Below are 25,140 nucleotides of genomic sequence, written 5' to 3'. Positions count from 1 at the left end.
TTCGATTACTATGGATTTGAAAATGTCGTAGCTGCGACTAGCTAAAGTGTTTAGTTTAACTTTAAGTGCGACAATGACAGGTGAGTGATAGACGGGAATAGGAGTAGTTAACTTTTAAGCCCACGTTCCCCTAGCTGCGGTTTTGATCAGGTTTGTGGTTTGACCAGGGTGCAGGGTTAATACCCAGTGAACTTTATCCGATTGGCTGCCCAGTCCGTCGATATCCAACATTGCTCCATGGGGCAATTGTCCACAGGGTTACCAATAACGATTGGCCCAAGGGACGGCTAATTGCCCATGACTTCACAGCGGATGAGGTACGAGAAGTCATATCAACGTTATTGTCACCAATTTCAGATTGGAAGAGAAAGGCATCGACGTTTAGAAGTTTTAAAGACCCTTGGTTTCTTAGAAAATCTAAAACATTGATGATTTTATAGTTTTAAATTTTGGAAATAATTTAGATTTTAATATTTTCCTGATTCTAGCAGAAAGCCCAGATTGAAGACAAAAAGTCATTTCACATCAATTCTTTTTCCTTTGATGGATGAGCACATCATCTTTGCCACTGGTGGATGTGGTCAATTAGCGTTTGATATATATGTGTGTAATGATTGCTCTTTAAGACTGTAATTAATTATTACTTAACCTTTATACGATTATTTGAAGGAAGATTAAAAATAATGCAAAACGAAATGAATAGCGTTTTTCTTAAAAAAAAAAAACATTGGCAATACACTTGCTTTTAAAAAAACTGATAGAAAGTTTAGAAATATTTATTTGCTATTTTATTTATTAAGAAGTTCCTGCTTAACCTTTAAAGGCTTAACCTTATGCTATATGCTACATTTCTTAGCACTAAAAGTTCTTGAAGAAGCTTAACCACCTACTATAATAACAGCATTACAGTAATACTTAACTATATAGTACAAAACACAAAGGAGGTAGGCGTGTCTACGCATTCTCCTGCTTAATGCCACCGATCAGGTAGTCGATGCTAAAGTTCCTCTTGGTATTCTCCTCCGGAGCTCTCCTGGCTGAGACCAGCGGGTGGTCTTCCTGCTTGACCAGCTGCTTGAGGTGATTCAGATAGACCTTGGCGCGTAGACTCTGCTCGGCGATCTTGAGGTGCTCCACGGAGCACTCCTTGTACTGCTGTTCGATCTGCAGGTCATCGAACTTCTTCTTCCGCCGACTCATCCTGCAGGCAATGGTGTTCTTGTTGCGGCGCTCCTGATCCTTCGGCGAGCGCTCCTTCTTGGGGAATTTCCGCACCATGTTGACGTGGTACTTGAAGATGTCCTGGATGGCCTCGGTTATGATGGGACTGGCGGAGTGGTAGGAAACGCTGGAGGATGAGGATCCCAAGCGACGGCGCTTTGGCAGCGGAGGAAAGTCAGCATCCTGGTCACTGTATCCCAAACTAAGGGACTGATTCGCCTCATCGAACGGACTCCGACTGGTACAGGGTGTGCCGCTCCGGGAGATTAGCTCCTCCTTGAGGAGCAAATCGCACTTCTCGATCTTTCGAGCCATGTCAAACTTTTTGTGGCGATAGATGTGATGGTGCTCCATTGTATGTTGTGGTATGGTATGGTATGGTTTGGTGAGTGTGTTCTTCTCGAAGTCTCTGGATTGACTGCTGTCCTGTGGCCTGGCGCACTAGCTTATATGGCGAAAGCCTTATCTGCCGCTCTTCGTAATCCACCCCCCCAGTTTTATAACTTTGTTTACACAAATCGACGCCGAATTTTATTTTTGCAAAACGAAAACAAGATCATAAACCCACACGATTTGCCTGCGCACGCGTACATGCCACCCAATCCCAATCCCAAAACCCAAAACCCAAATCCAAACCCAAACCCAACCCATCCCATCCCACTTACCTACTCGTAAGCATCCCTATCTGCTGGTCATGTTTATTCTTGCGTGCGTTCTGCTGGCATCTTTAGAATTTCAGATACAATACAATCCGAGTTTTTCCGGATCAGTAGGTGGCGAAATGCGCGCCCATCGATTGTCTGGTTCATTCAATTCGTGTTTGTTCCTCTTTGAAATCCATTATCTGCTGTGTTTTTCAATGTCGCCGCCTTTTGTAAAAGTCATACACATGGGTTTGGGCTACTCTTGTTCAATTCAATTTTCGCTCTATTCCAAAAGTATTTTGCGGCCTCATTTGTCCAACTCCTTTGGTGCCCTGCTGTTGATAAGGTGTGTGTGGCACTGATCTTTTGTTCTCCAGTTGTTTCTTATTTTTCTTATTTTTTTAGATATCGGTTCCTGGAACTCGGAGTGCCATTTCTGGGTTTGCACTTTAATGCCGAAGATGGCGATAAGATGACGTCTATTTGGGGTTGCAAAAGGGCACATTCTTGTAGACAGTCTACGTCTGCTGATAAGGTGCGTTTATCTCTTTTGTGCAGGTCACTTGATAGATCTTAAAACGCTCCTGGAGATTTTCTATTCGAACATTGGCCTGCCTTAAATAAGCTACTTATTTGATTGTCAATTAAGAACTGAGGTTTTTTTGTCTGACTCATTTCCAGCCATTTAAGCTTCGACGCACGTGACTAAGTATTTACTAATCAAGCACTACAAATATTGTTGTAAGGTGCAAAAAGGAGAATTAGCATTATAGCTGTTAACACGGCCACGCTTGACATCTATTGTTTGATTTATACTTTCATTACTAAGTAAAGACGAGTGTACTAACAAAGCGGTGATAGTATTTTAAAATGTTTAGGCTTGGAAGCAGAGAAAGAATGGTTTTCATAGCCTATAAGTTGATACAATAAAGAATAGTTTTCATTTTAGCATTCATAGCCCTATAAATTGATACAGTAATTTTTAAAAGAATTTAAAAGCCCTTCATTTTCTAAAATCTCAGTTGTGTAATATCGCACGATATGGCAATAAGCTCGAGCCCCGAGATAGCTAATTAAGTGGTACCATTTAATTAGCCGCCTGGGACCAAGATCTCCACAACCATATCACCATCACCAAGTCGAGGAAGCATCCAAAGCCTGGGACAGCTGCCGGTAGTTGGTAGGCGGTTATGTGATGGGTAAGTCGGGTCGCACTGGGGTCGCGATAAGTCAAATCGGATGGCTGGGTGGCTTCCACTTCACGACTTTACGGGGGAATTTAATAATGTCGTTTGTATTTCACTACTGTCTACTGTATACTGTCTGCTGTCTACTGTCGACTGTATACTGTCTATTGACTTTTGCATTTGCTTTGTTTTCTACAACTGCGACGGCGATTAGTTCCAAGCTATTTTTGCTATCCACCCACCGCCCACCGCCTACCGCTCCGCCCCAAAATCCCTATCATTTGCTAATGCCGAGCATCTGTGTTTGTGCCTCTTTTTTATTTTGCGTTTGCCTTTGCAATTTCGATTTGATTGGATTTGTTTTGTTTTCTTCCCATAAATAAAAGCTAGCCACCCATCGCAGCTCTCAGACGTTGATTCGCATTTGCATCGGTCAGGCAGGGCTATCTATCGGATGTTGAATAACTTCACCGAACGAAAACTCAATTGAGCCATCATTTGATCTTAACTTATTAAATTATATATTAAACAAACTATCCAAATGGGTCGTATCCTTGGCGCTGTTGCTCTAATTCTGATGGCGGGCTCATGTCTGCCAGCGGAAATAGAATTGCCGCCAGTTGAGTTCAAGCCGGTCCGAGAAATACGTGAGTGTCATTATACGTGAAAAATAAAACTGTACAATAAAATGAAAAAAAGGGAAAACCAAAAATGGCAAACTTAGTACATTTAAACAAAATACGTGTTAAAGTAAAAGAGAAAAAACATACCTTAATTTTAGAATCAAATTTTACAAACACAATATATTGAAATAGTAAAAAGTGGCAAAGATTTGTTAAACAATTTTTAATTTAAATTTCAGAAATGTATTATAAAAATTATTCGCTAATTGGTTCCAACAATTTAAAAATTACAAATTTTTAATTCGACACTTTAGTATCTCTTGCTATGCTGTCGTTATATTTGCGATTATCAGCTAAATAGAAAATTCGAAACATACAAATTGACTTCGTGATAGCAATAATCATGTGAAGCACGCAACTTTGTGTGAATTTTATTACAAAGCAATTCAGGCATCCGACAGTCAAAGTTTGAACCCAGTGTTCCTTAAAACAATCGCATTGCACAACGTTAGATGATATATTGCATTGCCTTAAATACAAAAATCCTCTTCTTTAGGCTAAATGATAATAAGACATTTAATATCTTAACTGACCTTTTAAAGGATTTTTTATTGTTCATAAAGCCTTTGTAAAACTCTATATAGAAATGAGATAGAAATTTGTATTCTCCCCATCGCAACAGAATAATAAACGGAATATTATATAGAAAAGACTTTGCTAAAAACCATATACACTTAAAGAAATATAAATCATGCCACAGTAACACGTGATGTGCAGAAATTGTCCTTGAAGTGAGCTTTAATTCTCAAGACATTTTTTTATGAATTCAACAAAATGATAAGTATCTAAATATAGTTCTTTGGCATACTGATTTCAGCGCAGACAGACCATGACAAACATAAAATGTAGATTGTCATGCTGATAGGTATTGTCTTCAAACAGTTTTGGCCAGAAATAAACACATAGCCATTTGAATTACCTCAGGCCACAATTGCACATGTGATTTTTATACGATATTTGCCGACCGCGTCATTGCTGTTGTATAGTATATTTAAATATAGCTTTTTTATGGGAGAAGTTAAAAATATACGACAAGTTCGCCGCTTAAGTCTTTTGTCCGGACTTGTAACTTCCGCCGGTAGAGCAGACTTCTCCCAAGGTAGACCAATAGGGAAATTGACGAGACGAACTTGAAACGCGAAAACAGACAGAACAAAACTCTTTAATTATATGCAGGAATTTTCGCTCAACTCTCTGACAAAATCAAATCTAATCAACAAATTAATTGCGCATGACGTTGACAATTATGTGAGCGGCGAAACGTTTAAGCGAACTGAAAATTCTCGGCTAGGAAAATGTCACGTTCTGATCATAGGCACATCGATCGTACGCGATATGGCTAACGTGTTTTATGCTGAACTAAATATGTCAAGGTCCATGCTCACCAATTAAATTTTGTTTGTTTGCTTGGCATTCGGCATTCGGCACTCGGCAGCCGGGGATATTCCGACCTGTCGGGAGGGTGACATCAACATCAGCGAGTGCATCAAGCAGGGCCTCCAGCAGATAACGCCACGCATGAAGTACGGCATCAGCGAGCTGAACATCCCGCCCCTCGATCCCTTCGAGATGGGCAAGAGCTCCTACAGCTACACCTCCGGCCTGCTCCAGGGACGGATCTCCATGAAGGACGTCGTGGTCCACGGCCTCAGCGAGGGCATCGTGGACAAGGTCAACTTCCGGCTGAAGGATGGTCGCGTGCGCATGGAGATCCTTTCGCATGTGCCCCAAATGTTCGTCGAGGGCTTCTACAAGGCGGACATCAAGCTCAACGACCTCAAGCTGAATCCAAAGGGCGCCTTCAACATTACCATGAGTAAGTAACTTAGAAGAACACATGTAACTGCACCAAACTGGTGATTTGTATACAATTATTAAGTCACATAGAGCTTGGCTAGACACATGTTCAATAAGTTGTTTATATTATTTAATTATTATTTTGTTTTTGCTTGACCTGTTTCTTCCGCAGCTAATGTTGCGATGAGGGCGAGACCCATTGGCGAGCTATACGAGCGTGATGGCCACACCTATCTGCGCCTAACTAAACTGGAGACTGAGCCCAAGGTGGGTGACCTGAAATTCTACGCCAATGGACTCGTTCCCGATCCGGTGCTGAGTAAGTAAAAGCCAATCAGCTATGTAATTGTACTTACTAACTGCTTGGTTTTTGTGCAGACGATGTCATCTTGGACTTTATCAATCAGTACTGGCGCCAGCTTTATGAGGCCATGCTTCCCGAGACTTTGGCCACCTGGCAGCCCCTGATCTTGAAGTCCACCAACGACTTCTTTGCTGCACTACCATTTGATATGCTTGTTACCAAGAATTGAGATACCTAACTTTAATATTGATTTACTATTTATATCCTGCGGATTCATCTGTTCTACTCAAGGTGTTAACATAGTTCGTACCGAAATAAAGATAAAGTTACCTAAATACTTCGCTACAGATACATTTTGCTAGAGTATAACTGACCAAATATTTCAATTTGCATTTTCTAATCCTTTTTTTGTTTCCCATTTTGGTTGGAATGTGTAACGTTTTTATACACATATTTTTATGAGTTATGTGAAAGGTTGTACTTAATCTAAACAATTAATCATGCGTCCATTTAAAAGTCATGATCGATTAAAAAGGGCTTGAATTGCATACTGAAAAACGTGCTGCTATAATAGTCACATTAAAAGTAATAAATTGAAATATTTTATTAGTTTATAGGTAGTTAGGAATCGATTGATTATTGCTCCCAATGGATGGAAAGCTATTTGATCGAATAATCGTAATGACTAAGTAATTAGTTATCGCCTATAGGAGCAATAACTCAAGACACTAATGGTTTTAATTGCATAACTTTTCACACGGCGTTCAGGCACAAAAACTGAATTTAGCTTTAAGCTGCTTAGAATATAATATATCTTAATTTATTTTTTGCGAAGTTTATAGCACAACTAACTTCAAATATGACTAACTTAATGACGAAACTTCTTTAAGCTCAATTTGGCAGCCCTTCAATGTCACCAATAAATAGCCGAAATCGGCAGCCCATTATTAGTATACGTACTAGGTAATTAGTAAATAAATTTATGGCAAATCATCGTTGCCATTTACTGTAGTACCTTCAATATATTTTTCCATTTAATAATACGACATTATAAATCAGGCAGACCGAGCCGGTTTGGCATTCAGTCAAAGTCTAGCTGCTTGCCGGCTAATGTTTCTGATTTACAAGTAAAATATACTAAGCTAGATTCTAACTTGCATTGTGTCGTAGTCTGCTGATTTGGAGAATAAAATAGCTCGATTTGCAGTCTGGGAGCTTCAGTTGTAGTTTATCGTTCTAGCAGTAGGTTGAAAGTCAGATTCGAGTCCCAAAAAGGATATAGTTTAGTGGTAGAATGTATTATATTATTGGATTGCTCAGCCTGCTGGCCTTGGGAGCGAGTGCGGCTCCTACGGATAAAAACTACTTTGCTGGTAGGAAAATCATATATTATTTTGCGTATTTTAAAAAACATTTCGCTTTCAAGATTTGCCAAAGTGCTCGACTGAGGAGAATCAACTGGGGGAGTGCGTCAAGCAGATATTTAACACACTGACTCCGCGCCTCAAAGACGGCAATCCAGAGCTGAGAATCGAGCCCTACGAACCCTTGAATCTCAACCGAACCAGCTTCCAATACTCCAGTGGCAATGTAAATGGCCGGATCACCATTCGCAATGCCAAGATCTACGGCTTCTCCGCCAATCGGGCCAAAGACGTGTCCGTCAAACTCAATGGCGACAAGGTGAAACTCCGTCTGGTCACCGAAATGCCCAAGTTGAACATTGTGGGCAGCTATAAGGCCGACATGCAGGTGAATCAGCTGCAGTTGAAGCCCAAGGGTGAATTCAACGTAACGCTCAGTAAGTAAATTAGTGTGTCTCTTTTTTGGTGATCACTTATCATTCCGGTTGCAGTGGATGTGGAGGCCACAACGTTGACCGATGGTGAGATCTACGAGAAGGATGGTCATCGGTACTTCCGAATGAAGAATATCGAAACGAAGCCAAAGATTCGGGATCTGGTCATCAAGGCAAACGGAATATTTGCAGATCCAGAACTGGGTAAGTTCAAAGTTTTTGTTTATATAAAACCAACGCTTGCTTTTTGAAGCAAGTATACACATCCGTATACACAAGGGTCATTTTGAAATGCTAATTTTAAGTATTTTAAAACATGTTCAATAGTACGGAAAAAATTGCCTTTTTGTTTCCTGATACTTACATAAATACTTAATTACTTTAAATACGTAAGCACTTTGCATTAGTTAAAAGTTCTACGTCAATACAATTGATTCCGCAATAATACATTTACCACTTTTTGACTTGAATATATACTTAAAGATTTACAAAGCAATAATGAAGTTTAAAAATGTACATCCCAAATCATTTTTGTTAGTTGCCACATTTTGTGATAAAATTTAATCAAGTTAATAAATCTTTAACCCATTAAACTAAAGGCAAACCAGTTTAAACGTACTGTTTTCTGTGTACTCAACGCACTGTTTAAAGCTCTTGATTATGTTTCGTTACAGATCAAATAGCGCTGAATGTGGCTAATCAGTATTGGCGCGATATCTACGGCATAATGCTGCCTGAGACCCGACAGTATTGGCAGCCCCTTTTGTTGCGAATGTTCAACGAGGCATTCGAACTGGTTCCCATCGACCAGTTTCTCAAGGAGTAGCTCAATTAGCTGATGGACTAAGCTTGTGATGATTGTTGTTTAATAGAAAATAAATTGTTCCATTAGGTGCTATTAAATGATATTTGTTTAAATTAAAAACATTTATTCCAGGCGCCAGTTTGGATTCCTCATTTGGAGCTACAATAATTAAGCCCGGTTTTAATGAATTTTTCATGCCCTAGTTGAGCGCAAGTGTAACACATTTTTACCGCTGTGTGACCCAATGATAATGGCGTTAATAGGTTAAGTGCGCACCCCGACCTTTGACCTTGGCTCCAATTGTCGAGTGGCAACTGAAGTGCGGTGCAATTGAGCAAGACCCAAGCGCCACTGGCAACTATCTCTGAACTTGAATTAAGTGGGAAATTTAAAATTTTAGATTTATTATTCAGTTGGGCCGATATCCCGGCGGTACTGCAATACCGGGCAGTCCATCTGATTGCAAAAATCAGTTTATCATTTGTTGTCCTCCAACGGAGGAACTATCAGATGTTAAGCTGAAAAGTTGAGTTATAAGTTGATACAGCCGTAAAGAAATACGTGAAAAAATTGCTGTATCTGCCGCATCTACCTTCATCTATCTTGGCCGATATTCTAACCATCGCCCAGTCTCATCGCATGATGTTCTGCCCTGGGGAGGTCGTCTCCCGCATTGCAAGAGAGGGCCTGAGAGAATCTTAGCCAAAAAGACCGAGAAGCTTGGAATGAAAACGAGCAGGGTATCCATGAGCAAACAGCCAGAACCGTTTGGGAATTATAAATGTGAAAGTAGAAAGTAATCATACTTTCTATTGCCTATTTTAAGGGTTTGGGGTTAATTTCCTAGAGGTAGTCCCGTTTCAGGTAGTCGCTTGAGATCAACTGAGGAAAATCCCTACCATAAACATACTTTAGGGGTTGTTTGGGTTTAACAAACAGCGTTATGATTCTCAACAAGTTCAAGCTCATTCTGAATGGTAGGGTAGGTAATTCGCGGTGTAAAGTTACTCTGGTTTCTCTTCAATTGTCGAATAAATCTTTCGCCTTTTACTAAAGATTTCCGTGGAGAGGAACACTCTAATGAGTCTAAAATAATTTTTTGTAGTGCCCGGTGACTTCGGTTGCTGGGCCATATGGAATACATTATAAAAGTACAAAACTTGATAGTATGGACTACCATACTAAGGTTACCAAAAAAGTGATGAAATTTTACTCGACTCAAGTTTGTATCGTAGACGGCGCTAAATGTGCCATAAATCAGCTTATTATACTGCAGGCAATTATATATTCTTAATGTCTATGGTGACTGGATTGTTTCGTGATGTGCATTCAAAACAGAAGCCAACTGTATAGAAAAAATAAACACGCGACTGTCGTCTGTCCAAAGACAGGCCCATCATATTAAGTGGGTGTTTTTATCTCTTAATTGTATACATTTGGAATAGAATTTGTGCAAAACTCGGAATATTGCTTCCGTGGCAAAGTTCATCATTGCAGAGTTCTGATTTCAGGCAACTTCTGGGAAGTCTCGCACTTGCACAGCTAAATTTTCCAATGTGTCACGTACTAGACTACCTTGAACATCGATTTGTACACCCACAAAGTCGCAGGTTCATGAATAATTTTATGTCGCATAAAGCTGCAAAGATTTACAACTGACCCACATTTTACATGAACACCTCGGAGGGCCTCACTGCGACTTAAAATTAATACGTGCCTTGCACTTTGACTGAAAACAGGGATTGGAGACTCGGGAATGGGAAAACGTCTTGTCAGTTTCCTCATTGTTGACTGTATTTGACAGATTTGTGGGAACAATCAGATGGATGCATTCAAATGGTATGGTAAGCTGTTGCTCTATAAAATATGCATGAATTGTAACTCTTGCAAAAAACATCTTTTATAAAAAGCGTACATCATTTAGCAAACAAGACAAATTAAAAGAAAAACAAACAATTTAAAAAAACTTATAAAATAATAAAGTTTTTTGGTTTAAAAATAGAGAGTACAATGAATAAACACAATATATAAATTTATAAAAATATTTTATAAACTTTATCATCAAAAATAAAGCATCTGTATATACAAAATGTTTCAATGTTTACAGACAAAAGTAAATACTGGTAAAAAAAAGAGGTGTTAAAATAATTATTTTCCAAAGGCAGTAAATAAACACATCGTAATTGTGGCTCTCAAACTGCGTTTTTGTGGTTCTTTTAAAAAAGCTTTTTTATCCGAGATGAGCTTTTGAGTTCGGCTTTTGGCTTCGGCAGAGACGGCCTAAAGCCTTCAAAACGACCGATTTTGTTGGGGCCTACAACCACATGTTGTTGCTGTTTGCTTTGGCTTCGGCAGCGGCTTGGAAAAACTTTTGAACGAGCACAAAATTCGGGCAGCTTGAAAACTATAAATAAACGTGCGATTTATGCAGCGCTCATTTCAAGATTTGCAAGCCACGGGCCGTCAGCTCAAAAAATTCGTTAGTCCATTTTCTGCGGATAAGTTTGGCAATTAGCTGGCTGAGATTGTGTGCATTTCAGTGCCCGTGTGTGCAGCAATTGCAGCAACAATTGCAGTTAACCGAGAAAATCGAAAAGCCAACAAAAAGCAACTGTAAAAGCGCTCGTGAAGAAATAAAAGTGAAGCCGGTTTGCAAAAATTACGCAAATAAAAAACCAAAAACCAAAAAAAGGAAAAACGGAGACAAGAAAATTACCGTCTGTACCGTATTCGTGTGTTAAATCAAGTCACACGAAAAAAGTCAAATAGAAAGAGTCAGTCCAGTAATCAATTGAAACGAGTTTACATCGCCCCATTGTGCAGAGGAAATCGGAAAGCAACAGCCAGCCAGTCCCAAAAATGCAATTGCCTTGCATCTCGCTCACTATTTTGGCCGCCTTGGCACTCGGAAGTGGCTATGCGGCCACGCTGCCAACCTCCGCACCCAGTGTTTTCAGCTCCGATCCCAAGCCGAATTCAAACTCCAGCCCGGTCGAGGAGCTGGCGGCGGAGTCTTCGAGCTTTTCCAGCAGCGATGTGGCTTTGCCCTCCAGTTCAATCGATTTTTCCGATGCAGGTAAAGTTACTTATGCAAGCGTACAAAGGAACTTGATAGTCAAACAAAAAGTCACTCCCTTCCCACGCCCTCAAATATATAGACACGTAATTAATGCAGCTCAAGTCAACGAGTTCGTTGTCTAAGTCTTTCGTTTGCTAAATGCAATTTGTCGTCGTCGACTGCAGTGTGTTGTCCAAACAAAATATCATGGTTCATATTATCATCATGAAACCTTGCATATCGCATTTTTATGTGTACTCTGTTCGAGGTAAAAATTCTTACCGATCGGACAAAAGTACTATAGTATATATCTGTTTAAATATTGATTTTTTACGATATTTTGCCTTTTTATTCCATTTGCAAATGTATTGCCTTTATTTTAATATTTCTAAATATTTTACACTTGTGACTTTATCTTAGAAATATTTATTTCTTAAAAAAAAAAAACATAGGCAAAAAATGATTTCTCAATTAATTTTATAAACTTCAAAGTTAGGAAACTAGAAGTAAAAAACTTTGTTTGCAAAAGAGTTCTTAAATTTTTCTGTAATAGCTAACTTCCTGTTTTCAAAAGTTTCTTCTTTCGCTGTATTTACTTCGCCGACAATATGATTTCTTATTTTAAATTCAGTACAGGCCGTGTCCGGTGTGCCTTCCATGCCAATCTGTGGCGATTACTCATTGTAAAAAGTTTACCTTCTTGAAATGTTTACCTGTATTGCGCATAAACTCGACACCATGTTTATAGGCCTGTGACCTTCAAAATTAGGAAAAGTACTGCCATCGTAAAAGATGCTTTAATGGGATTTGCAAACAGCAAAGTCCAGGCTATGGAAATGAAATTGCAATAGAAATTAGCAAGTGTATTTGCAGTAAAATCTTTTTATTTATTTCGCATTTTAACGCTTTTGAAATGGCGAGTGGAATATGTAAAATAAAGCAACAAGCAAGTCATCGCCAGTGCCACTTGAACTTGACACACTTACACATGATTTTTGTGGTAAAAGTTACCAAGCTGAGGAGCAAATCATTGGGTAAATAGAAATTGTGACGCAAGCTGGTCCGAGTTATAAATGCAGAATAAACACGAGATAATGCAGGCTATGAAATATTGCCAATTACATTAATTTAATCAAGCACGAGGTGTTGGCTACAGTATGCATGTGAGTGTGTATGTGTTGTTTGCGCTCTTGCGAAAAGAGTTCAGCGTCAACAAAAGCAAAAACGAGGCTTAAATCCGATCCGAAACCGGCTGCCGTCTCTACCAAGACTGTCATATACTACCGCCGAGCTGACATAAAGCGAAAAGCTGAAAAACTGACCTACATCAATGCGTAAGCGGCGCTGCTGGGCTTGTGCCAAACTGAAAGCTGTAATTGTAACTTGTCTCTAATTACGCAAAGAAACCCGCCAGCAGCAGGTACTAAAAACACGTCGAGCACAAATTTATTGACATTTGCCTGAGCAAACAAAGGACTTGGGCAACAAACTTGAGTTCGACCCAACCCTTTTCTGGCACCTCTTATTTTCGACATTTCGGGTTCGGATTTGCTTTATGCCATAACAGCTCACCTTTGACATTGAACTTGTCAGGCGAAACAGGGGAAAACATGTTTAAGACAAAACAGTGGGAAATTTCGGAGCACTCAAGCCAAATGACTTAATTGGGCTGTTCACGTGCGTAATTTGACTTTAAATTAACCAAAGTTTGTCTCATTCTTCAAATTCTTAATTACACGTCTTCAATTCGTGTTCATATATTTTGGATTTGGACTTGCCTTGCCAAGAAACATTAAAATAATTGCTTTCCGCTTGTCGTTAGAAGGAGAAGATAAAAACAATTAGTGGCGTGACTAATATCGTTGCAAGTAAAATTTAATTTTAACAACTCGTTGTTAAACTTCCTTAGCTTCATTAAGAAGAGGCATTTAAGTTAAAGCGTAGCTCAAATGTAAATTTGTATTATATTTTATTTTATATTTTTTCTTATAATACGCATACACTAAGAACATGCGCTTGCATTTAATATTTATTTATTAAATTAAATATCAAATGGAGAAATTTTGAACTCAAGTTTCTCATATTAATTGGTAATGTAATACCAATGCTTAGCTACCGACAGCAAATAACGATTGCTTCTCTTCTTCCTTCAGTTGCTTACCGCGTTAGTTGAAAAAATAATATTGGGTATGAAGCATACTTCCGAATTACAATACAAAACAGTTTTTTTTTTAAATTTATTTTTTAAAAAACCTTAAAACATGTTATCTTATCACAGAGGCCAGAGTCACCATGACACAAACCCCATTCACGTGTGACAGAAGACACGTGGCGACAGGGACACATGAACTTCGTCATGCCTGGTTGACTGGCACTAAAGCGAAAAATTTAATAAATATAATAGTTATGATCTCCCCTGTGGTCAGATACTTTTGCTATGGCTCAATGAACTTTACGACCTAAGCTAACCATGACTTAACCGACTTGTGAACTAATCTCGCATCACTTTCGCCTTGCAGTTGCACCAGCGGTGACCACTCTGTCCAGTGGCTCGAATGAGGTGACACCCTGTAGCTTGAGCTCTTCGGATCTGAACGAATGCATACGAGGCTTGATCCAGTCATTTGCTCCCAGGCTGAGATATCAGGGCGTGCCGGAGTTTAATATGGACTCGATTGATCCGTATTTCTACAAGAGGGGCATCTTTCGGTACACCAACGATGGCATCCAGGGCGGACTCCTGATCAAGAACATGGAGATCTATGGCATCAGCCAGTTGCAGGTGAACAGTGTTGGAGCCAATTTCACCGAGAACGGCTTCATAATTAAGTTGGGCGTTGAACTGCCTCAACTGAAGGCCGGTGGACACTTCAAGGCGGACGTGAAGTTCGGAGGACTGCGTCTGGTGCCCAAGGGGCCCTTCAACATCACCATAGGTGAGTGGCGGTTCGAAAAGTAAGTTCGGCGGAGCATGTGCCTGATACTTTCACATTCCCCCAGACAACATCAAGGCCACCATTCTGACCGATGGCCACATCGAACAGCTGCCCAGTGGTCAGCAGCGTCTCAGCTTACATCGCCTGAATGCCAATGTCAATATCGGCGATGCCAAGGTGGTGGCCAATGGCATCTTCTCCGATCGCAACCTCAGTAAGCCCTATAATTTCTTTTAATATTAATTAAGCTGATAGATTTTGTAACCTCCTAGATGCCATGATTCTCAATCTGGTCAACGAGAATCTGCCGGAGATCACTCGCGTCGGAATTCCCGCCACCCGCGAACAATGGGCTCCCATTCTGATTGCCCACATCAACGAGTTCTTCGCCAAGGTACCCATCGAAAAATTCCTGGTTCAATGATCCAACGCGTCCACAAGGAACACTTAGCTCCTAGTTAGTTTAAGCCTAATGTTAATGACTACAAATTTATCCTAAGCGCTGTTTCCAAATAATTTTCTATGCACAAACGATTTGGCAATCATTTGGAATGATTTTAAACATAACCAATTTGTATTTATTTATGTCATCCATTCTGAACAAAGATAGAAGTTATGTGAAAATTTTAAAATAAATGCTCTACAAAAAGGTGTCTCTTTTTTTTCCTTATTTTGTTATCCCGAACTATAGCTGTTTTTATAATTAATAAGTGTTACAGAGCTTTTGCAAGTTATTTTTACCGGGCTTATATCATCGATCCTGAAAGTATGCTCTTTCCGAATAATCGCTTGACTTACAAATTTTTTACTTACACTTGACAGGTAAATTAAATGTATTTTACCTGCAAATCTATTCAAGTATGTTGTATTTTACATGTGTTTTTTAAAACTGCGTTTTAATTTTGACTACCAACTGACGTTATTTGATATAAATATTTGTTCTACAAAAATTGTGTATTTTTTTTGCTTTATTAAAATACAAGGACGTAAAGAAAAACCTTTTAAATTTAAAGCTTTATATAAAAAAAATATAAATAAGCTAATTAATAAAGTATGAACAGCTCCAATTCTAAAGAGGTTCATGGAACATTGAGTGGCCGATGTTCCCTTGTCAGAACATCCAATTGTTATGTCTGAAGATGCTGAGAAATGCACACTCGATCGATACCAATCCCACTGGAGAGCCTTTCATGAATAATATTCAACACTCCCAATTGTCGATCAATCAGAGGTGCGAATGTGCCTCAAGGCTTCCAATTACCAACAATTAGTTGGCAAAATATTGAAACACAATTATCCCGCAAAGGTCCAGGCCGTGACACTTAACTTTCCATCGATCAATATATGGAACTGGGGTCGAGTGCTTTTTTATTGAAATGATCTGGCGGATTCTTAGGAAACAATTGACTTAATTTTTATGATGCGTCTAACACCTAAGGCGCCGCCCGATCTCGGTATTAATAATACGATTGAAACAAAACACTGATCAATGTTGGTTATTTTTAAATCCTGAGACAAGAGGTATCCTCCATGCAATCGCTAAAATGCTCGCTAAACGTCGTAAACTTTGCTATGTTATATACTAAAAACACTTACATCAGTCGCTGAATTCAAACGGGTCTTCTTCTACTCACCTGGTGGAAAATAAAGATCCCGATGCATTTTGCACCTTGGAATTTAAATGGAAACTTAATCCAGTCATGCAGTGAGAGATTGAAATGGTATGTTAGCTGAATTGTTATGGAAAATTAGTTTAGTAGTACAATATGCTGTTAATAAATATGAAAATAATAAAAAGAAAAATAATAATAATTATTATGTTGGTAATCAAAAGAAACAAAATCAATGATAAAATCACCATAACATTTTATTATTATTATGCATATATTATGGAAACAATTGCTGAAAAAAAATGTAAAATAATTTACAGAAAACGAAGTTAGTTAGAGTAAAGACTAATTTTTGTACTTTTTTACTGTTAAATTTTTTTTCATGCATATTAATGGCCAACTGAGCCAGAACGAGAAGATGCAACCGCATCTGGATTTTTCTTTTAATAGTATGCAGTCGCGCAACTTCCCGGCGGCTGTTCAGTCTGATTTGGTGCGTGTTCCGGATCGGATTCGGGATCGGGATCGGTATCGGGATCGGGATCGGAACCGGGTTAGAAGACAGACTGCCTGGTGGGCAATGGAAATGGAGGCGTTGCTGGAACTAGTTTACTCGTAGTCGCAGTTTAGTGACCAGCGTCGCGTGTGCATTAGAAGGCGGCCCAATAAGTCGGCCAAAAGTGATCCGGCGAAAGAAACGCGTTCATAATTGACATTTCTGCTGCTCCGGCCACAACATTTCTGCCGACGTCGCTGCCTTCGTCGTCGTTTTGGCAACGGAGCTGTTAACCAATCGCCAGAACCTCTGTTGGCTCAGAAGCAATCGGACCTTCGAGCCAAAAAGACGGTCCTGTCCGTCTAACGTACGAGTACTTGAAGTCAAGAATCGAGTACCGAGTATCGACTACCGCGATCCAGAGCAAGTCCGAGTCCAAGTTCGAGAATTTCGTCTTCGGGATCGTAGTCGTGGTCAGGTGAATGCCATCGGGGCAACGTGCCTGGCATTCCAGAAGAGATATATATTCTGAGTCGCGATTCGTGTTGGCGGTTCTTAATACAATATAGCAGTCAATTTATATATGGTCTGCTCCGTTCAAAACGAAAACAAATTGGGAAGATATAACCGCAGCGAAAGCAACAAATATCAAAATGTTTGCATTTTTGCCAGTTTTATTACTTTGTGTGCATTTGCTGCATTTTAAAATCATCTCTGGAGCAGATCTCCCATCCGTTTCGGGAGGGGCACTAGTTCCAGCTCCTGTGTGGCCAAATGGTGAAATAAACGCGGCGCCCGAGGCAGGATTCTTTAAAGCCAATGCCAATGCCACAGCTGAGGAAAATCTTGGAGGAACGGTGGTGGGTAAGTGATATGACTGGATTCAAGGAATGAGAACAAGAAGCACAAGTCGGTTGAAATGAAATCGAATGACTTAAGGCACAAACTTAGCAAATTTTTGTATAACTAGCAACACACTAAATTGTGTTTACCAGTAATATATTAATACATTTATTTGTATAAACATTAAAATTAAAATTAATTTAAATTTTAATTCTTTGAAAAAACTGGGTTTAAGAAAACTGATGTCCCTACAAAAATGTATCCCTACATTTGCTTTTAAAAATGTTGAAAAATTCGAACTATGCAATTTCTATAAACTGTCCAATTTTTCCTTTCAATTTTCTGAGTGAAGCGGATATTTTTTAGGGAACATTTTAAGGAACAGTATTCCCTAATTTTTTTTTAGCAATATTCGTTTAATTGTCTAGAAATTATTATTGGAATAAAATATATAGTTTCAGTCACTCTTCGATATACGTCACTATTATAAAATGAGGTTCAACGACACCGAAATAACACTTTTCTGATTCGACAGTAGAATTTATGCGCGGCACGCACCAAGCATTACTTGTATGACCTTCAGAAATCTATAAATCGCTTAACGTTTGAGGGGAAAATGCGACATTTGGCTCTACGAGTGAGTGTACTCAACATTGTTTACCTTATACCCACATACGTAGATAGCTTGTCACTAGGCACTGCCCTTTAGGCCAGTTATAGAGAACTTTCTATTGCAAAAACAACTGGAACTCATGTAGGAGTGAATATTGGGATCAACTTCGTCGCTTGTCGATCGTGTTCCGTCGCCTGTCAATGTCCCCGCCAATCTGTTCTCTTTTATTTACGGCCAACAATTAGACAATTAGACAGCACTTTTGATGGAGAGGCGTGATCTGTGGTGATGTCTTTTCGGGGCGACGACATAAGCCTATTAATTCGGGATGCCCCGCAGATTGGGCCATAAACGAAAGCCATATAAAAGGCCATAAGCCGACACCTTTCTCGGATTCAACAAGCCATATTCATTAAGAATTAATTTTATTTGCATTTCGTTCACATTGCTCGATTGGAATCGCGATAAATATTCTTTATATGACCGTTGGTCATATAAAATTTACAAGCCACCATAAAGTAGAACTCCACCTCGAAGTCTCTGGCATCCTGCGTCGGAATTCAGGTTTTCAGTAGCACATGAGCTGTAACGGTCTTGCAGACCTTGAACTTGTAACTTGCCCCTGATTCTTAGTTAACGCTTTGCAAGTCTTTTGCATCAAGTGTTAACGATTTGCACAGAAAACCTGTTGAACCTCGGTTTGGGTGTGTTTCGAGGATCATTCAAGTTATAAGAACTCGAAAGATGCAGTCATATGTTACTTATGTAGCTAGCTTAAAGTAATAATAAATTACTGTTCCCCAAAACTTCAGCAGTTAGCTTAGTGTAGGCGATTTTATTGTTTTTCTAAATAAATGTAATATGTTTTTTTTCGGCAACATTTATATATATTTAATCAAAATATTTCATTATTTCTTTTCTTTTTTTTTTGAAGTATGAACAGTCTTAAATTTTTATTCCCTCATAAGTGTGTCGAATTCAAAGCAGGATCTCCAATCAATCAAAGAGAATTATTTGCCCCTGACAGCTTGTCATAACAATTTAAAAAGAATCAAAGTAATGTCGAGTAAGCTATAAACAAAAAACACCAATTTTTAACGATATTTGGGGCAAATGAGTAATATTTCGGTGACTTTCTTTGGGGATCCACACAAACATAGGATTCATTTAACAATTCCTCTCAAGTGAGTCACGATTGGCTTAGCACTTTTCGCTGGTGGTAGGATTTATATTGTTAAATGAAACCATTTTTCAGAAAACCAAAAAGTTATGCATATTCATTACCGATGCGTATCACGACCTGAACGTATTCTTCATTACGACTTGTGTCAGTAAAGCAAAAGCCACGTGCAGATATCTTAGTCTTTCCTGTGACAAATTGCTTTTATGCTCGATTTAGAATCAATAAAACTTACACCCAACGAAAGCATTAAGGTTTTTTAAGGCCTGTCAACAAGATCGTTTAAATTAATCGCCACAAAAGCAAATTGCTCGTTAGGAATAAAGTTAGGAATAAAGATAAGCTGAGCATACCACTTATTTAGTCAAATTTTATGCGCTGCCGAGCCATTCGAACTATATTTGTGGGCCAGAAGCTGACCAAAACATGCGTAATAAATTAAAAATATGGCAAATTCATGCTAAATAGCAACAACAATCTTTCTACGATAAAATCAGAGAATAGTTGGCGACCTGAACAAAGGCCTAGACCAATTTTAAGAAGCCGCCAACGAACATGACAAATATATGACAATTGACAGTAGAAAGTTGCCGCAGTGGGGGGCAAGTTCAGCATCTGTGAAATGGCACAGCAATTGTCATTCCGTGTGGAAAGAGCTTAAGTTTATTGTCAATATTCTGGCCAGCGAAATATGTCAAAATATTGAGTAATCGCTCTCGACTGGCGGAGAAGCGTGGTGGACCCAAAACTGGAAACGTGAACGAATGTTAAGCAAATATTGGCTTGGTCTTTTCTCCACTCATATCTGTTTTTTGTTATTTGGGTGCTTTGTCAACAGCGCGACAGATTGGCCAAAAAATGGGTTGTAAAGTACCATAGTTTTGGTTAGACAATTGCGTATGTAGCTCAAATCTTTTCAGGGTTCAACAAACTCTGATCTCGAGTGCCCCTCGAAAAAACGATCAGCAGTTCGCCAAGTGCCACATATATTTTCCAAATATAGAATGATTACTTCATTTATGTTACACCCGAAACTTAACATTTATATAGGTTAAGCACAATCTTCTTATTTATAAACTATTTTTGTAGTAAATTAATTTAAAATGCTAACTGCATTAAAATTTAATATATTATATTACATCTTTTAAGGCTAACGATTTATATAGTCACAACCTAAATTGGAAAGTTTTAGTTGATATGTTTAGTGTCTCTGTACTAATTACGTTTTTGTAATTTGTTATAAGTTTCGATAAGCTTTTAATAGAAATTTCCTATAACTACCACAAATTGAATATGTTATTAGTATATGTATGTATATAAAATACTTAGAGAACTCTCGGTTTTTAAGTTTTTAGAATATTCTTCTTATATTTCAATTCTGAACCCTCTTTTTTCCTGCAGATGCCTCATCACCTAATTTAAATCGCCAGCGACGTCAGTTCTTCTTCGATCCGAGCATTTTGCTATGGCAAGGAGCTCTCGGAGCACAGGGCGTTTCCGGTGGCTGGGGTCCTGGCGAAGGATCCAAGTGCTTGACATCCCGTGGCCAAGCAGGTGTGTGTGTCCGCATCGATGGGTGTCGACAGTACTACAGGCTGGCCCGCCAATTATCCATCTTCACCCTGCGGCAGTGGCCACAGACGAATGGACTTGGGCTGAACGGCAATATGTGCAACTTCTTCGATTTGCTGGGCAGAGTTAACAATGGCATTTGCTGCACCGATATTGATGCCAACAGTTTTGGGGTGTTTCCACTGCCTGGAACGACGACCACGACTACGGAGAAGCCTTCAGTGGTGGCTGACGAGGAGGATAGGGAACATCTGATTCCCGAGGGAGAAGTGGAGGGTGAATATCCTGCGGATGCTCCTCGACCGGAGGAGCCCATCGACAATGGGAACAGTGTGGAGGATATGCCGGATTTCCAGGACGTTAACACAATTGAGGGTAATCCCCCAGAAGCAGATCAAAAACCAGAAGCAGAACCGGCAGTGGAACCGGTGGAGCAGCCCGTTCCCACCCAGCCAGCGTCTACCATTAATCCCTACCAGTGGCCCTTTGGCTCCTTTGCGGGCGGCCAGTGGCCACCAGCGCTGCCAACCCACCCACCCACAACTGGGGGTTGGCCACCACCGCTGCCCACCCATCCGCCAAACCACCATTATCCTACGCATCCCACCACAGGCGGCGTTCCAAGCACCAAGCGCACCACTCCAAGACCCACAAGCCCCACCAGACCGACAACCACCAGGCGCCCCATTTATCCTGGTTATCCCACGCCAGTTGCCACCACGACAACTACGAGGCGTCCTGTGAGCGGAACTAGTCCGGAGGGACTGCCGCTGCAGTGCGGCAATAAGAATCCAGTGACGCCCGACCAGGAGCGGATTGTTGGCGGCATCAATGCCGGTCCACACGAATTTCCCTGGATAGCTGTGCTCTTCAAGTCCGGAAAGCAGTTCTGCGGCGGCAGTCTGATTACCAATAGCCACATCCTTACCGCAGCTCACTGTGTGGCACGGTGAGAAAAAAGTTCGATTCCTTTAAAAATATCTTATAAACTTGCGGTGGTTTCAGCATGACCTCGTGGGATGTGGCGGCCTTGACAGCCAATCTGGGTGACTACAACATCGGCACGGACTTTGAGGTGCAGCATGTGTCCCGCAGGATCAAGCGTCTTGTGCGCCACAAGGGTTTTGAATTCAGCACCTTGGTAAGTGAATCTAATCTACCTTTTGGGCTTAGTAATATTATAAATTGTATTCAAATCACAAACGGTTTAACTCTTTCCCAGCACAACGACGTGGCCGTACTGACGTTGAGTGAACCGGTGCCCTTCACCAGGGAGATCCAACCGATCTGTCTGCCCACCTCGCCCTCGCAGCAATCCCGATCGTACAGTGGCCAAGTGGCCACCGTGGCCGGCTGGGGAAGTCTGCGGGAGAATGGTCCCCAGCCCTCCATCCTGCAGAAGGTGGACATTCCCATCTGGACCAATGCCGAGTGTGCCAGGAAGTACGGACGTGCCGCACCTGGTGGAATCATTGAGTCGATGATATGCGCTGGTCAGGCAGCCAAGGATTCGTGCAGTGTAAGTGATGACATATATCATAATAATCGGCAGGATTCTCCGACTGATTATATCTACAGGGCGACTCTGGCGGACCCATGGTCATCAATGATGGTGGACGATACACCCAGGTGGGCATCGTGTCCTGGGGCATTGGCTGCGGCAAGGGTCAATATCCTGGCGTCTACACTCGTGTCACTTCGCTGCTGCCCTGGATCTACAAGAACATTAAATAAATATAGGATTCCGATTAGTCTAAGACGTGATATGCTGCAATATATTAAGAGCGAACGATTTAATAAAATGTCAACATTTTTGTAGACCTAGACTTTTGAAATGCCCAAAAGTATGCCGGGTTTTTGTGTCAAGTTTTCTTCTTTTTGAGAGCAATAAGAAATAGTTAAAAGCTCGTAAGTTGATCGGCGATTTCAAGATCTTTCAGAATTACCAAGATACTCACGAGTTTAAATTGTATTTTATACAATAGGGCAGATGTATTGGTACATAAATTGTACGTGAGAGATACACTTTTGGAAGCCGATGAAATATATTGCACAAGTAATATTGATCAAAACAAGGAACATAGTTTTATTATATCTCTGCGAATCATGACTGCTTCGCGGCTTTTCGTTCTCGAAGATATGTTCAAGTTTAACCACATTGTGATGGACCCCTTGGTGGAAGTGTACTCCTTGCCGTTCCTAATTCCCAAGATTCTGGAGTCGCCCGAACTGGTTATTGCGGCCGATGCTCCTGGCGACCGTCTCATCGGCTTCATCCTGGGAACACGCGTCGAGGATGCGACTGAATTTCTAAGAGACGGAAAGCATATGAGCTGGAGTCATGGACACATCTCTGCCCTGGCTGTGGCCCATGATTATCGAAAACAGGGCTTGGCCACTCGGCTCCTAGCAACTGTTAAGGATTTGATGGATCGTCAGAGGGGCTTTTATGTAGATCTATTTGTGCGGGAGAAGAATACAAATGCCATTGGGCTCTACGAGTCCCTGGGCTATGTGAAATATCGCTGGATGCCTCAGTTTTATGCCGACGATCATGGATATGAAATGCGACTGCCCCTGTCCCGCGATGTGGATAGGAAGTCTTTAGAGGGAATTATGATTAACAAATTCTTCAGCTTCGGCAGTAAGCTGTACTACCTGCTGATGCTGTACATATTCGGAATTGCCAGTATAATTATTGGTGGCAAAATGGTGGAGTAGGCAATGGTAGCTGCACAAAACTATTAAACTGTATCAAAATATATACATTAAACCATTTAGGAAACATCCAGAAAAAGTTCATTGCACTCGCCTGCCATCATTCAACTAAAAGTTTGACCAAATCGCTGGAAGTAAAAAATGAAGACCAGAGAATGTATGTCAGAAAGCATATGGAAACAAGATTTGTTTATATGACAACATTGAACCAGAATTTTCAAATGCTGTGCGTTTCAAGTTGCGCAAAATGGCAAATTGTGAAAATCATTGCGCGTGTTTCAGACACATGCCCCAGCCAGACTACACTTTATATTTAAATATATACATTTTCTAATTTGTTTGCTTTTGAGAAATGTAGCTAATAAAAAAGACAACAACGACAGCCTTGACCATCTCGAAACGGAAATTTGCAATTGAATTTGGTTGGCAAACGACACGAACATCAATGCGTTTGGGTTAAAGTACATATATATGTATGTACATATATGCATTGCCAGCATTAGGGTGGACCTTATCTAAAAGTGAGTATTGAAGTTTTTCATTAGATTAATTTAACGAGATTCTATAGATAAAGTTGTCCCATCTCGTAGCAGCAACGTAACATGGCGTATGAGTGATGACCCAAAGAGTGCTTCTATGTACTTTATGACTGATGTCCACCCAACATAACATTTTTATCTATTTCGACCTATAGTTCGCCTTTGTGCGTCAACGGAAATTGATCTTCCTTTCAAAAAATTCACCTCAATGGACGTTCTTTAATTAGCTATGTAATCTAAAAAAAAACATTTAATTTATTCTGAAGGCACCCCGATTGTGCTGCTTATTGAACCTCCATATGGCGGGGAACGTACTTTCTCAATTCGTAGGCACTTTCCGGATAATAGTCCGCGATGGTTTGCCGATGAGCGTAGCCCATGGAGGTATACAATTGATAGGCAGCCTGATTGCTGGTCCGCATAAAGAGGTTTACGTAGGAAGCTCCTTTGAGGTCTGAGACCGTAAAGAAATAATCCATGAGAGCTGTGGCCAGTCCAAGACGTCGATACTCGGGTGACACAGTCAGTGCTGCCACATGACCATAGGGTTCTTGGGTTTTCTTCAGCTGATACTGGCCGAATATATAGCCCATGAGTCTGCCATCGGGACCTGGAGCTTCGGCCACCTGGGAAAGTCCTGGAAACTGCGAGAGGTGCTTCACAAAGAAGGTCAGGCTGTAAACTTCGGTGAGAGCATCGAAAACCAAGGAATTAATTTTGAACAAATCATCGAATCGCATTTCTCGAAAGCTAGTCATCACTTACAACAAATTTGAGCATACACATTATGTAGTTTTACTTTTTTTTGATAACTCATAGATTGACAAACTAGTGGCCTGCTTCATCTCTTTGCTATATCCATTCATTGCCAGGGTTGTTTGTTGGGGTTATAGACCACACCCGATAAACATAATCAAGCCGGACAGTCGAAAGTCTTCGCACACGAGAATCGAAATTATTTCTTGATCTTCTAATGAATGAGGTTAATGTTCGAGGCACTCGTTGACTCAGCGCCCTGTGCGCTTTTCAACGATCTATTTATACGATTTAATGGCGCATTTTGCACAAAAATAAATAAAAGTACAAACCGTTATTTGTCTTTATACTATGTATGCCTACATTTATATGTAAGCCCA

General features: G+C 40.2%; 7 protein-coding genes, 1 non-coding gene and 1 pseudogene across 10 annotated transcripts; 6 read left to right on the top strand and 3 right to left on the bottom strand.

Moving 5' to 3' along the window:
* Positions 1-473: 473 nt before the first annotated feature.
* LOC6527469 (protein Mabiki) lies at positions 474-1,691 on the bottom strand. The gene has a single exon (XM_002088524.4). It carries the CDS (start codon positions 1,573-1,575, stop codon positions 955-957), a length of 621 nt encoding a protein of 206 aa, XP_002088560.1. The 5' UTR covers positions 1,576-1,691; the 3' UTR covers positions 474-954.
* Positions 1,692-3,463: 1,772 nt separating this feature from the next.
* LOC6527470 lies at positions 3,464-6,171 on the top strand. The gene is made up of 4 exons (XM_002088525.4): positions 3,464-3,699; positions 5,171-5,551; positions 5,705-5,851; positions 5,911-6,171. Exons 1-4 carry the CDS (start codon positions 3,594-3,596, stop codon positions 6,063-6,065), a joined length of 789 nt encoding a protein of 262 aa, XP_002088561.1. The 5' UTR covers positions 3,464-3,593; the 3' UTR covers positions 6,066-6,171.
* Positions 6,172-7,048: 877 nt separating this feature from the next.
* LOC6527471 (circadian clock-controlled protein daywake) lies at positions 7,049-8,537 on the top strand. Its single transcript, XM_002088526.4, has 4 exons — positions 7,049-7,209; positions 7,263-7,637; positions 7,692-7,838; positions 8,309-8,537. The coding sequence occupies exons 1-4, from the start codon at positions 7,131-7,133 to the stop codon at positions 8,458-8,460; spliced, it is 753 nt and encodes a 250-aa protein (XP_002088562.1). The 5' UTR covers positions 7,049-7,130; the 3' UTR covers positions 8,461-8,537.
* Positions 8,538-8,847: 310 nt separating this feature from the next.
* On the bottom strand, positions 8,848-8,998 carry LOC120320880 (annotated as a pseudogene).
* A 445-nt stretch (positions 8,999-9,443) lies between these two features.
* LOC6527472 lies at positions 9,444-9,564 on the top strand. Its single transcript, XR_005560447.1, has one exon. It is a non-coding gene; the product is annotated as a U5 spliceosomal RNA (small nuclear RNA).
* A 1,312-nt stretch (positions 9,565-10,876) lies between these two features.
* On the top strand, positions 10,877-15,084 carry LOC6527473. Of its 2 annotated transcripts, none has more exons than XM_002088527.4 (4): positions 10,877-11,515; positions 14,017-14,433; positions 14,498-14,647; positions 14,706-15,084. In XM_002088527.4, exons 1-4 carry the CDS (start codon positions 11,299-11,301, stop codon positions 14,855-14,857), a joined length of 936 nt encoding a protein of 311 aa, XP_002088563.1. In that variant the 5' UTR covers positions 10,877-11,298; the 3' UTR covers positions 14,858-15,084. The 2 variants fall into 2 exon arrangements, with proteins under 2 accessions (XP_002088563.1, XP_039226868.1); XM_039370934.2 differs by lacking the exon at positions 10,877-11,515 and adding an exon at positions 12,471-12,531.
* Positions 15,085-16,522: 1,438 nt separating this feature from the next.
* LOC6527475 (transmembrane protease serine 9) lies at positions 16,523-22,565 on the top strand. The gene is made up of 5 exons (XM_002088529.4): positions 16,523-17,403; positions 20,577-21,696; positions 21,753-21,888; positions 21,970-22,266; positions 22,326-22,565. The coding sequence occupies exons 1-5, from the start codon at positions 17,193-17,195 to the stop codon at positions 22,479-22,481; spliced, it is 1,920 nt and encodes a 639-aa protein (XP_002088565.1). The 5' UTR covers positions 16,523-17,192; the 3' UTR covers positions 22,482-22,565.
* A 20-nt stretch (positions 22,566-22,585) lies between these two features.
* Positions 22,586-23,865, top strand: LOC6527476 (N-alpha-acetyltransferase 20). The gene is made up of 2 exons (XM_002088530.3): positions 22,586-22,655; positions 22,733-23,865. The coding sequence occupies exon 2, from the start codon at positions 22,854-22,856 to the stop codon at positions 23,466-23,468; it is 615 nt and encodes a 204-aa protein (XP_002088566.1). The 5' UTR covers positions 22,586-22,655; positions 22,733-22,853; the 3' UTR covers positions 23,469-23,865.
* Positions 23,866-24,219: 354 nt separating this feature from the next.
* Positions 24,220-24,849, bottom strand: LOC6527477 (N-alpha-acetyltransferase 20). 2 transcript variants are annotated; one of them, XM_039371008.2, is made up of 2 exons: positions 24,770-24,849; positions 24,220-24,686 (listed from the first exon to the last, which is right to left on the bottom strand). In XM_039371008.2, exons 1-2 carry the CDS (start codon positions 24,819-24,821, stop codon positions 24,289-24,291), a joined length of 450 nt encoding a protein of 149 aa, XP_039226942.1. In that variant the 5' UTR covers positions 24,822-24,849; the 3' UTR covers positions 24,220-24,288. The 2 variants fall into 2 exon arrangements, with proteins under 2 accessions (XP_039226942.1, XP_002088567.1); XM_002088531.4 differs by having other exon boundaries at positions 24,220-24,840.
* Between the last annotated feature and the right edge of the window lie 291 nt (positions 24,850-25,140).

This window comes from Drosophila yakuba, chromosome 2L (assembly GCF_016746365.2).
Source record: "Drosophila yakuba strain Tai18E2 chromosome 2L, Prin_Dyak_Tai18E2_2.1, whole genome shotgun sequence".
Lineage (NCBI taxonomy): Eukaryota > Metazoa > Arthropoda > Insecta > Diptera > Drosophilidae > Drosophila > Drosophila yakuba.
The sequence above is the reverse complement of the archived record's forward strand: the minus strand, read 5'-3'. Positions and strand labels throughout refer to the sequence as shown.

Excerpts from the sequence above, each read along its gene's own strand:
- LOC6527469 (XM_002088524.4), bottom strand. The coding sequence starts at position 1,575 with ATGGAGCACCATCACATCTATCGCCACAAAAAGTTTGACATGGCTCGA.
- LOC6527470 (XM_002088525.4), top strand. The coding sequence starts at position 3,594 with ATGGGTCGTATCCTTGGCGCTGTTGCTCTAATTCTGATGGCGGGCTCA. Across the intron at positions 5,552-5,704 it reads CGCCTTCAACATTACCATGA|CTAATGTTGCGATGAGGGCG; the intron begins GTAAGTAACTTA and ends TTTCTTCCGCAG. Across the intron at positions 5,852-5,910 it reads CGTTCCCGATCCGGTGCTGA|ACGATGTCATCTTGGACTTT; the intron begins GTAAGTAAAAGC and ends GTTTTTGTGCAG.
- LOC6527471 (XM_002088526.4), top strand. The coding sequence starts at position 7,131 with ATGTATTATATTATTGGATTGCTCAGCCTGCTGGCCTTGGGAGCGAGT. Across the intron at positions 7,638-7,691 it reads TGAATTCAACGTAACGCTCA|TGGATGTGGAGGCCACAACG; the intron begins GTAAGTAAATTA and ends TTCCGGTTGCAG. Across the intron at positions 7,839-8,308 it reads ATTTGCAGATCCAGAACTGG|ATCAAATAGCGCTGAATGTG; the intron begins GTAAGTTCAAAG and ends GTTTCGTTACAG.
- LOC6527473 (XM_002088527.4), top strand. The coding sequence starts at position 11,299 with ATGCAATTGCCTTGCATCTCGCTCACTATTTTGGCCGCCTTGGCACTC. Across the intron at positions 11,516-14,016 it reads AATCGATTTTTCCGATGCAG|TTGCACCAGCGGTGACCACT; the intron begins GTAAAGTTACTT and ends TTCGCCTTGCAG. Across the intron at positions 14,434-14,497 it reads GCCCTTCAACATCACCATAG|ACAACATCAAGGCCACCATT; the intron begins GTGAGTGGCGGT and ends ACATTCCCCCAG.
- LOC6527475 (XM_002088529.4), top strand. The coding sequence starts at position 17,193 with ATGTTTGCATTTTTGCCAGTTTTATTACTTTGTGTGCATTTGCTGCAT. Across the intron at positions 21,697-21,752 it reads GCAGCTCACTGTGTGGCACG|CATGACCTCGTGGGATGTGG; the intron begins GTGAGAAAAAAG and ends CGGTGGTTTCAG. Across the intron at positions 21,889-21,969 it reads GTTTTGAATTCAGCACCTTG|CACAACGACGTGGCCGTACT; the intron begins GTAAGTGAATCT and ends ACTCTTTCCCAG.
- LOC6527476 (XM_002088530.3), top strand. The coding sequence starts at position 22,854 with ATGACTGCTTCGCGGCTTTTCGTTCTCGAAGATATGTTCAAGTTTAAC.
- LOC6527477 (XM_002088531.4), bottom strand. The coding sequence starts at position 24,762 with ATGACTAGCTTTCGAGAAATGCGATTCGATGATTTGTTCAAAATTAAT.